The sequence below is a fragment of the Stegodyphus dumicola genome, chromosome 2 (genome assembly GCF_044657685.1).
Source record: "Stegodyphus dumicola isolate Sdum_Otavi_A_Nest chromosome 2, ASM4465768v1".
Classification (NCBI taxonomy): domain Eukaryota; kingdom Metazoa; phylum Arthropoda; class Arachnida; order Araneae; family Eresidae; genus Stegodyphus; species Stegodyphus dumicola.
This window is the reverse complement of record NC_140769.1, coordinates 96,310,556-96,323,010: the sequence shown is the minus strand read 5'-3', so window position 1 is coordinate 96,323,010 and position 12,455 is coordinate 96,310,556. Positions and strand designations below refer to the sequence as shown.

The following is a 12,455-nucleotide window of genomic DNA, read 5'->3' as shown; positions in this document are numbered from 1 at the left end:
AAACAAGGGGGAAGAAACTGGCCTCGCTCCAGGGTCCCAGTCGATAATACAGATCTTCTGTCTCAACGTATACTTTCGCCTACCATAAGTATGCTGTAGAACATCACCCTGCTAGCCTTGTCCAGCAAAACAGGGTCCTCTTTTCGTGTAAACCACATTGTTGTGAAATGAACTGAAGTAATAACCGGCGCGAGGCGCTGCTGCTTGTGACGTCAGCCTGCGTGCTGAGTTTTTTCGAATGTTTTACGTGTGGACGAACGAAAGCTGAGCTCGGAAGAGTGATACTGTTTTGATGGAAATAAAGAATGATTTATTAAGAATTTTTTTGTCTTTATTCATAATGCACCCAGCCTCGGGTAGAGGCAGGCCCGCAACTGAACGAACTGTTTTAAATATATTTGATTTATATATTTTCTGTGTTCTTCGTAACATAGTGGTACCCTCGGCGGGACCGGGTGCTTTGAATTAGAATTTTCCGATTGAACTTTTGTTATTGAATTTCGATTTTGAATATACTTTGAAGATGGATTTGATCGCTTTAAAGGCTCAAAGAAAAGGACTTAGAATTGCGTTTTCGCAAACCTCAAGGAAAACCGAAAGTGAATTAACTAAAGAAGTAAGAGATTTGAAAATACTTTCGATTTTGAAGTGTCAACTTTGTGATAAATTCCAGAGACTTGACGTATGCCAGAGTGCTATATCGCAGCAAATTCTGCAGACTGAAGATGGAGAAAAATTATTTAGTGATGATTTTCAAGAAGCGGAGAATTATCGAGATAAGTTTCTAGAACAGTGTGCTCAAATAGATGCGGAAATACAAGCCTCTTCTCCTTCAAATAATTCCGAATCTAGGAAATTTAAATTGCCTAAAATTGAGCTTAAAAAATTCAGTGGTGAAGCTAAAGATTACCTGACTTTTTGGAGTCAGTTCCAGAAAATCCACGATGACAAAAGTATCGCCGATGAAGATAAAATGCAGTATTTATTGCAGGCCATGGAACCCAAATCGAAAGCAGAACGCCTAGTCCTTAGCTTCCCGGCAACGGCAGCTAATTATCCTAAAGCCATCGAACAACTAAAAGAGCGCTTTGGACGCGAAGATTTACTTGTGCAAATCTATGTGAGAGACTTGTTAAGCCTAGTGATGAAGAACGCTGTAACCGGAAGAGCAAAAACGGATCTACCCTCCCTGTATGATGAACTAGAAGGAAAATTGCGAGCGTTGGAAAGTTTGGGAAGAACCCAAGAAAAATATGGGGATTTTTTGACCCCCTTAGTGGAAAGTTGCTTACCAGAAGAAGTACTGATGGCATGGGAAAGAAGCAGAAATCACGACTCCATTGAAACTAAAGGGAATCGATCTTTGAAATATTTAATGAATTTCTTAAAACAGGAAGTTAAGGGGGAAGAGATGGTTCTCCTCGCAAGAACTGGTTTCGCTTCCCAACAGAACCATCGAAAGAAAGATTATAACCACGAACAGGTAAAGCAAAATGATCCCGTAACAGCATCTGCTCTAGTAAGTCTTGAGAATTCAGGTAAGAGTGTTCCGAACTGTAATTTTTGTGAAAAGAAACATTTTAGTGAAAAATGTTACTCTGCAAAAAAAATGACTTTAGCTGAAAAACAACAATTGTTGTTGAAAAAAGGTGCTTGTTTTTCTTGTCTGAAAAGAGCGAGTCATATTAGTAAATTTTGTCCTTTCAAAGGTAAGTTAAGTTGTTCTATTTGCAAAAGTTGTAATCATTTTGATGTAATGTGTAATCAAAAGCTGAAAAATAATGATCAGATAAATGTTTCAAAAGAGAGTTCTCTTTCTAACTGTAGCAGAAGCGAAACTGTATTTTTGCAAACGCTTTGCGTTCGAATTCGGTGTCAAGGTCGCGAGAAAATTATTCGCTGCATAATTGATAGTGGAAGCCAAAGTAGCTACGTTAGTGAAAATATGATGAGTCAGCTTAAAGCATCTCCACTTCGGGAGGAGACAGTTATACATGCACTGTTTGGGGGGGACGAAACGAAACCTAAACAACATGAAGTGTTTTCGGTCGAGGTCAGCAATTTAAAAGGAACATTCGCATGTAGTTTTGAGGCATTATCGGAAAAAAAGATTTGCGGTTTTATTCCTAAGGTTAAGGATAAAGAGATTTTGAATGAATTAAAAGAAAAAGAAATCGAATTTTCGGATCCATTGCGAAAGGAAATTGAAATTAACCTTTTAATCGGAGCAGATGTTATAGGAAAGTTATTGACGGGAAATTCTATTGAATTACAGTCCGGGGTAACGGCTGTCGAAACGAAACTTGGGTGGACGGTATTTGGCAAACGAAATTCGGGTGAAAAGGATAATATTTTGAAAACATTTTCAATGCATGTCAGGAGAATTCCTCTGAATGAGTTATGGGAACTTGAAAAAATAGGAATATGCGCTCCAAACGAAACTGTTAAAATGAATGAAAGTTTTAATTTATCTGAATTTGAGAACAAAATGAAAATTCTTCCAAATGGAAGATATGAAGTAGAACTTCCGTGGAAATGTGATACGACACATTTAACCGATAATAAAGAATTATCCTGGAAAAGGTATCAAAAGATGATCTATAAACTCAGATGTAGTAAATTTTTCGATGATTATCAAAATGTGTTCAAAGAATGGGAAAGGTTGAATATTATTGAACGCGTACCAGAAAACGAATTGAATAATGAATGTCATTATTTGCCGCATAGGCCTGTAATCAAATTAGGAAGTGAAACCACGAAAATTCGTCCTGTTTTTGACGCTTCTGCATCTGAGAAAGGGAGACTCTCTTTGAACGAATGTTTGTGTAAAGGAATAAATCTTATTGAATTAATACCTGATATTATAGATCGTTTTAGAATGTATCCGATTGGTATTAGTGCCGATATTGAAAAGGCTTTTTTAATGTTATCCGTCGCATCTAAAGATAGAGATTTTCTCAGATTTTTTTTCCCATGCAATGAAGAGAAATTAATTTATAGGCATTGCAGAGTTGTGTTTGGAGTTTCTTCGAGCCCCTACTTGTTGAACGCATCTATAATGCATCTATTAGAAAACTGTCCACGTCAATATAGTGAAGTTGCTCAAAAATTGAAATCGTCATTTTATGTGGATAATTGTTTATCTAGTGTTTTTAGTATTGATGAACAGTTTATGTTTATTGAACATTCCAAATTAATCATGTCAAATGGATGTTTTAACTTGCGCGGTTTTGAAAGCAATGTGGCTGGTACAAATGTTGACAAACATTCAGGGGATACTTCCGTTTTGGGGGTAATTTGGAATTTGGATAATGATACGCTGAGGTGCTGCACAGACACAGATACATTGACCTGTGATACAAAAATCACAAAGAGGACAATTTTGGCAATTGTGCAGACAATTTTTGATCCTATTGGTTTAATAACGCCAACTACATTGCTTCCAAAACTGTTGTTGCAAAAATTGTGGAAAGTGAAAATTGCATGGGATGATGAATTGTCTCCGAATGATGTAAATATATTTTTGAACTGGTTTAAAGAACTTAATGTTTTGAAAGATGTTACTTTGCCTCGATACTTGTTTATCAATGACACGTCTGAACTACATGTATTTGTGGATGCTTGCAAGGGGGCGTATGCAGCGTGCGTCTTTGTTCGATCAATATTTAATTCTGAAGTAAAAATAAATCTCGTACGGGCGAAGTCTAGAGTATCGCCTTTGAAATCTTTAAGCATTCCTCGCTTAGAATTAATGGCCTGTTGTATAGGTTCTAGACTTGCAAATTCTATTATCAAAGCTCTCAGTTTGCCCGATTTAAAAGTTACCTTCTGGTCTGATTCAACCACTGCCCTTTGGTGGATAACAGAGCAAGGAAATTGGTCCGTTTTCGTCGAAAATAGGGTTAAAGAGATTCGAGAGTTGACGCGAGGTCATTCATGGAGACATATCCCAGGGAAACTAAATATTTCCGACTTGTTGTCGCGCGGATGTTTTGCGAAGCAAATGCTTCGGTCTAGATGGTGGGAAGGCCCCTTGTGGTTACGAGAAAGCCCTGAAAACTGGCCCACTGGTGAGATTATTTATTTGCATGAAGAAGTAGAATTGGAGAGGAAAAAGATAAAAAGAGTGAATATTGATCTATCAAAAGACGCACCCCCTTGGCATCGAATCAGTGTATCCAATTATGATAAAATGATTAGAGTATTTGCATGGATATTTAGATTTGTAAATAATTGTAAAGGTGGTTCTGAAAAGAATGGAAAGATTGAACTTTCACAGTATGAAATTGAAAATTCTGAGAAAAATTTAATTCGTTTGGTTCAAAATTATTATCTGACTGATAAGAAATCTTATAATTTTATTGAAACGCTCATTGATGATGATGGTATTCTAAGAGTTAAAACGAGAATACTAAATAGAGATGACTATGAATCTTTTCTGTATCCAATACTGTTACCAGAAAAATGTGATTTTACTAAGTTATTAATCAGAAATGTGCATAATAAGAACTGTCATGCTGGTCTTCAGATGATGCAATGCATATTACGAGAAAGATTTTGGATAGTCAGAGCTAGAAAGGCCATTAAAAATGTCCTCTTTAACTGTATCGTTTGTAAAAGATTTAAAACTAAGGCCATGTCAAGCGAACCGACACCTCTGCCGCCAGACCGAGTTACGGATTGTGCGCCATTTGAAATCATAGGGATTGATTTGGCCGGACCGCTGTTTTTAAAAAATGGAGGAAAGGTGTGGATCGCGCTGTTCACCTGCGCTGTGTACCGTGCCATTCACCTTGAACTCGTAAATTCTCTTTCTACTGATGCGTTTCTCCTGGCGCTTCGACGATTTGTTGCTAGGCGCGGACGCCCTAGAATAATCTATAGTGATAACGGGACAAATTTTCGGGGTGCGTCTAATGATTTATCAAAACTAAATTGGACTAAAGTAGTAAAGGAAACGGGAACTGAAAGTATAATCTGGAAATTTATTCCACCTACTGCAGCTTGGTGGGGTGGCTGGTGGGAGAGGTTGGTTCGTACAGTAAAAGAATTGTTAAAACGTACTTTAGGTAAAACAGTGTTATCATCTGAAGAACTTTGTACTATTATTTGTGATTGTGAAACTATAATTAATTCTAGACCCTTAACTTATGTTTCTGAAGATCCGCAAGAATTAGTACCTCTGACACCCGCCATGTTTCTTATCGAGAACAGAAATTCCAATGTTGAAGATCTTGATGAATTAAATTCGTCAAGTCTTAATAAGAGATTAAAGTATAGAACTAAATTGTTAAATGATCTGAGACAACGATTTAGAAAAGAATACCTTAGTCAACTGGTTCAAAAGCATAATGAAAAGCGATCTCGGGAACCTGTTGTAGGAGAAATAGTACTGATGGGGGATGATAACAGAAAACGTTTATTTTGGCCTTTAGCCCGAATTACAGAATTGATCCCTGGACGTGATGGAAAGATTCGTACGGTTAAACTTAAGACCCGGCATGGAATAGTTATACGACCAATACAACGCATCTATCCTCTGGAGATACAGTCCAATGATAGAAACATAATTCCTGATAAGAAACTGGGTGCAGAGGAATCTAATTCTAGTGCTGGGTGTACGTTAAAAAAGAGTATTGCACCTGATAAAATGGTGATGCAACAATATTCCTCCTCTGGACGACTTGTAAAAGTTCCAAAAAGACTTGATCTTTTAAATAATGTTTGTTATGAGTTTGAGACTCAACCTGAGTCTCAAGGGGGGGGAGGATGTTGTGAAATGAACTGAAGTAATAACCGGCGCGAGGCGCTGCTGCTTGTGACGTCAGCCTGCGTGCTGAGTTTTTTCGAATGTTTTACGTGTGGACGAACGAAAGCTGAGCTCGGAAGAGTGATACTGTTTTGATGGAAATAAAGAATGATTTATTAAGAATTTTTTTGTCTTTATTCATAATGCACCCAGCCTCGGGTAGAGGCAGGCCCGCAACTGAACGAACTGTTTTAAATATATTTGATTTATATATTTTCTGTGTTCTTCGTAACACACATGGTAAAACTATCAAACACTTTCGCCCCCCCCACATGGTGGAACGCTTAGCCGAAAGGAATTTTGGGGTGCAGTACAACTGCTGAGCGGCAATAAATTTAGCCAGGATTTTTAGTGGCAAATCTTCTTACCCTATTGTGAAACTTCTTAATACCAGTGCAAGTGGAAAATTTGCTACCATTTACCCGCAAAATTTCGAATGAACAAATACGTCTGTTAAGTGTTTGAATGTATAATGTGGAGATAATTTAAAGTTGTTCATTGTTTTCTGAAATGTTTCAGTAACTGAGGGTTGTAATTCCTTTATGGTTATGTCTTATGTTCAAAATAGTTTAATAGTCTGCTTTAGACTCCTAAATATGGAGGAACTAACCAACCAATCAGAACTCCAGAACCATTAGCTTAGTAGTATCATAAAAGTAGCCATATTTTCATGATATTACGGTATTGACTTTCATATTTCAGTATATTTTGATATGAATACTGGCTTAACGCTGCCAGTAAGCTAACTCTTCTATTCTCTCATCTGTAATGCCTCCATTCTGTGGTTTCAAAGGGATGCAGTGTTTTTGGTATCAGCTTCCCGTTTTCCCCTACGAACTTAATTTTGTTACCTCAGCGAGATAAATGAACTGTCATTAAGAAATTAGTATGCCCTTTGTAATAGCTTTTGCTATCTAACCAGACTAGTAATCTCTTAGCGTGTCTAAATACGTTAACCAGAAGTACTACAACGTGCTAATAGTACAACAACGAGAGCTTTAGTCCCAGTTAAAACGATGCATACAAATTTTCGTGCCTTTCCTTATGTCCATCCTTAATGAGCATAGTCATTAAGGACATGCATGATGATCAAGAATTAACTCTTTTACTCAACCTTTTAATTTCAAATGCCAGAGGCAAACATTAGGGATTATTTTGCGTTTCTTTCGTTAAACTTTTTCATCTAAATTAAACACATTTTGTTATATTTCGGGTTATTCTAGTTGGTGGCCGGGCACTTACCCACTAAGTAGTTTTTGAGAATGTTTGGCAATCCTATCAATCAGCAATAATCTCCTTACCAAGCAAGATCCTAGAAATACGACAAAGGGTAGATCTTGCGAAGGAAGCATAACCGCTGAACACTTAAAGAATCTGGAGAACATGCTTTCGACTGGTAATCAATCTTCGTTATCATAATTAAGATTGCAATATGCTTTTATAAACAGTTTGACAAAAATTGCAGCAATTTAAATAGTGAATCATTTAGAAAATTACAGATGAAAACTCAACATTTTCTCACCTTCAAGTGACTAATTTATTTGGCATTTCATTTTACATATTAGTCATGTTTCATCTCCAGTACCGCAAATTTGAAGCAATTCACAATCAACTCGGAAAATTTACTTCAGTATTCCCCGGCATCCCCCGATATATCGTTAGATATATATCGGCCCTTTTTGGCAATGAAATACAGTCTGCAGATAAATAGAGCAGGGATTTTTTATTTCCAGTTATTTTCGACTGTATGCAAAACTGAATTAAACTGCTGTTCTTCGCTGCTTTTTCTGCTTCCGCGTGAACTCTGGTTAATAAGAATGCAAGTGACTTCTCTGAAAACAATTTTTGGTTCTTATTTTAGCATTCACATATTTGCATACCACGTCATCCGTTGTTAACATATTTCCATCGTACATTATTTTCCGCCATGTGTAATTTGGCTCGGGAAAACCGGAGAACTCGCGGTTTTTTACTGCATGGATTTCTTCATTTTTCGTCAACTCTACTAAGTGTATAGTGCAAATTTCACTAAAAATTAAAACTGTTATCGCGAGAACCTTCCTTTATAAATATTACAAAGTTTCTTAATACGGATTCTACTTCAAACCAGTTGGGTTAAGTGAAATTAAAGATATTCTTACCTTTGGCTTACCACCTTAAACCAAATTCAGCTTTTCGAGTTCCCGAACGCTCGTGGGAAAGAAATCGTGAGTGTATTTTTAGAATTCTATTAACGGATGCCTTTTAATGCCCAGATGCTTGAAAAGATTAAGGACAAGTTTTAAAATGTTTAGTTAGGCAATAAAGTCTGCGTACATCAAGAAAAGTAATATCAAACCCAAATTTTAAGGTGCGAAAAGGGTAGTTTCTTAGTTTTATTTTTTAAATACTTAGTTTCAATAACGGACTTTGAAATTATTTAACTGTAATATTTTCATATCTAATAATTTATGCACACTAATTTTTAAAAGATAAGTGACCAGAAATCAAAGCCAATAAAGTTTGCGTACAACGCGAAGGAGGCAGTGGATTTCTTATTTAACTTTTAAACTTCAAACTTGAGAATGCAAAGAAGGTTACACTTTCAAGGTCATTGACTTCCGAAGCAAATTTCACGTTGATTGGAAGTTGCTATTTCTATTTTCTGTGACGAAAATGACAACCAATAAAGAAATTCCTTTAGTTACGAGACAACTAATTATAAAATTGAGAGATGAAGGTAAAACTCTTCGTTATATTGGTAAAACCATTGGAAAACCATTTTCTAGTGTGTAAAGAGTTATTCAAAACTATCTTGATACTGGTAGTCTTGCTGTGAAACCAAGATGTGGGAGACCGAAAAAGCTAACGCAGAGAGAAGAAAGAAAAATTATTTTAAGAATTGAACAAAATCCTAAACTTTCTGCTACAAGCATTGCAAAAGACATTTTTTTAACTAGCAACAAGGAAATTTTTCCTGAAACTGTACGAAAAGTGCTGCGAAAGTCCGATTATCATGAACGCAAACCTAGGTCTAAGCCATACATTTCCGAGACAAATAGAAAGAAAAGAATTGATTTTGCCAAAACATATTTAAACTCTTCGCAGGACTTCTGGAACAATGTAATTTGGTCAGATGAAAGTAAATTTACAATATTTAAAGTTAATGGCCACCCTATTGTATGGAAAAAACCAGGAACAGAACTGAATCTGAGAAATTTAAATCCAACTGTCAAACATGGAGTTGGCGGTGTGATGGTATGGGGGTGTATGTCGTCGAAAGGAGTTGGAAATTTTCACATTATTGATAAAGTCATGGATAAGTATGTTTATCTGGATATTCTGAAGAAAAATCTACGAGACAGTGCACGAAATTTAAACCTTTCTAATACCTTTATTTTCCAACAAGACAACGACTCGAAATATACAGCTAAAATTGTGAAGGAATATCTCTATCACACTCCAAGACAGTTGTGTACTCCTCCACAGTCACCAGACCTCAATTCAATCGAACATTTGTGGGCAAAATTGGAGAAACGAATTCGAAAATACAATATTACTTCTCGAAATAAGCTAATTAGTAAATTGCAGGAAGAATGGGCGTAATTTACGTCGGATGACACTGAAAAACTAGTTCAGTCAATGCCCAGACGTCTGCAAGCTGTTTTGAAGGATAAAGGACATCCTACAAAGTATTGAAGTAATGTAAGAAACTTATATTTTGCTTTTTTTAAAGTGTACGCAGACTTATTGGAGTGAATTTCTGAGTTTTTTTGACAAAATATATTTTTGGAAAAATGTAAAGTATTACACTGATATTATTTACTTTTTATTTAAGCTTACAATTTTAGCTAATAGAAGAAAAAAATGCAATGATTAAAATACATTTTTCTATGCTTTAACTGTTTTTAATATAAAATTTAGTCTGTACGCAGACTTTTGTGACTATTTTACGCGCATAGATGAAAAGGATATTAGTTTCACTTTAACGCCTGTCTCAAATGCTTCTTTTCTCTTGCATTCCTGAAATTTAAGAAAAATTTGGGGATTATCTTAACTCATTAGATGAAGGATATGTATCGTTAACCAATATAGCGAAGAAAAGCATTAAACTTTATTCTCATAACTATTGTTCATTTCGACTGATTGTATATAATAAAATCTTAGTAAACTGAATTTTTTAATTTTGAAAACTTTCTTTTCAGATTTTATTATTGTGGACTTAACAATGCCTCACAAGTTGTGCCTTTTCTTGTTAAGTATCATCCCCGGTTGCAGTAAATGGAGCCTAATAAGAGATTGTACACGCGTCTTCATATTCTATGTATCATTGATAACCCTAATTGTATTCACTACCACGCTCCTATGTGTTGATTCAGAGCTTTGGAAAGTAGTATCTATTACGAATGTGTGCTTCTTTTCATTGGTGCTTCTCGCCCTGCTTTCAGAGGGATTGAGGCTCTATATTAGTGATAGGAAAAAGAAATCAAAGAACCGAAAATTAGTAACTGATGCTACGAAACGGGGATTGATAAGCAGAAGTGGCTTGGAATCAGTTGTTGATTATTCGAACTTGGATGATAGGAAAAAGAAATCAAAGAACCTGGAATTGGTAACTGATACTACGAAACAGGGATTGATAAGAAGAAACAGCTTGGAGTCAATTATTGATTATTCAAACTTGAATGAACTTGAAGAACCCTCATGTAGTACTAGTTCTCCAGTTCCAAACATAGATTTAAATACTGTCTATGAAAATTGGCCATATTACTTTCTAGCTAAAAAAATGGTAACAAAATATGGTGTATTAAAAGGAGTTTGGAAAGACGGGGCATTTAAAGGGAAACTGAAAAAGAAGCCAAAGAAACGACGTGTCTGCGCCGAGTATGTTAAAACACCTGATAAACATTTAAAGACTAAAACTGATTCGTCTCTTCCTTATATGTATGAGGCACCGGAATATAAAGGCGAAAGCACTGAAAGTGCTATTGAAATAGATGATTATTCCTCAGAAGCCATATGCATAGAATTATCCAGTGACAGTGGCTCAGATATGGACAAAAATGAATCGGTTCAGCCTGAAGGAGACATTTTCTTCGAAGATTTCGTAGAAGATGACAAATACAAAGGAGATAAAGGTAAAATGTCTACTTCTTCCAAGTTCTTATATAAGAAACGTGCTCACGCCGATACTGGTCCTTCAAGCAGGGACCAAGATGCTGATGCCGGTGCTTCAGGTGAAAACTGTACTGAAGTAAAGCCAGGTGCTGATCCTAGAAAAGAAAGTAATCCAAGTGAAGATGATTTAGATACCAGCTCTGTGAAGCAACAAAATCCTGAAAAGCTTTAAACAAGAATTTTAATGCATCCTAAAATATTGCAATACTGTGGTGATTTAAAATACAGATACCGAAGCAAAATCTTTAAATCGAAGAATATTTCTTAAATTTCTTCTGGATATAAACTTTTTTATATGATTTAGAAGGTTACGATTTTAACGTCTTTATCTCTTAAAGCAAAATGATTTTTGAATCTTTATCAAAGATATTTTAACGTCTTTATCTCTTAAAGCAAATTTTTTCAATCTTTATCAACGTTATTTTAAAGTGTTTTATACGTAATTGTATTTCGTAAGGTCTTGCATAATGTATTGTTTGAAGCATAACAATAAACTATATAATTTGATAATTTGCGTTAATACTCCTTTCTAGATTCTTTGAATCGCAATACTTTGGACTAAAAACTTAAATATTTGTTATTAAATACGTACTATTTGAAATCCAAACAAATAAGGCAGTACTATAGGAACTGTAGTTTCAACTTCATGTCTATGTGCCTATTAAAGGACACATCTTCATGTCCATTAAGAATCTTATCACAATAACTTTAATATATATGCCTTGAATTAAATACTTTTTTGATCTTGTATAAAGATAAGAAATGTGTATATTCATTAGTTTCCTAGATAAATATTTTTTAATATTTACTTGAAATATGTTTATAAAGAATACTGAAAGTTTTACAGAAATTAATCCATTCTGAGAAATTAAGATAATTCATTATTTAGAACTCTCTAATATTCAACGACATATTTTGAATTGCAAATTTTAAACTTAACTGTTCAGTTTGCTTTGCCGTCGTGTGTAGCTTGCAAAAGTGCAAGCTGTATACTGGCTATCTTCAGTTGGTTGCTTCATGTAGCGATACAGGGACAGAAATGCTGAAGTGAGTTCTGGCGACAAGATAGGAGTTGGAGAGGGGTGTAAGGAAGTGCAGCAAAGTCCATTTGGTTTGCATAAAATGAGTGATAAGGATGAAGTCAAAATCATGTTATATATACACAGATTGGACAGAAAAGATGTAGAAGCATATTTAAACATTATGTAGGAAAATTTTGGTTATCGCAAGGCATGAAAGCCGTAAATGGACGCAGATGGCTGTCCTCTTGAAGAATCTCGTAGCTGAAAATTTCAAAGTGGTTTATTATATTACATTCTTCTCCTTCCTGATAGGAGCGTTCATTGAGTTTTCTGAGAAACTTCGCCAATGGTTCGATCTTAAAGTGGTCGTGAAAACATTTGTTTGATTTAGAAATGGGCATTTGTAGTGATGCGAAGTTATCTGCTTTGCACCATTTGAAGCTTTTTAAGATTCTTATTGGAGACAG

General features: G+C 35.5%; 1 protein-coding gene across 1 annotated transcript in view; it reads left to right on the top strand.

The window, feature by feature from the left end:
• LOC118200006 (uncharacterized) overlaps positions 1–11,483 on the top strand; it is a 29,054-nt gene extending 17,571 nt beyond the window's left edge. Inside the window, exon 2 of the mRNA XM_035371915.2 lies at positions 9,994–11,483. Within this exon, the coding sequence (XP_035227806.1) occupies positions 10,017–11,138 (1,122 nt within the window). The 5' untranslated portion in view covers positions 9,994–10,016 and the 3' untranslated portion in view covers positions 11,139–11,483. The remainder of the gene's footprint in view (positions 1–9,993) is intronic.
• Positions 11,484–12,455: the final 972 nt, after the last annotated feature.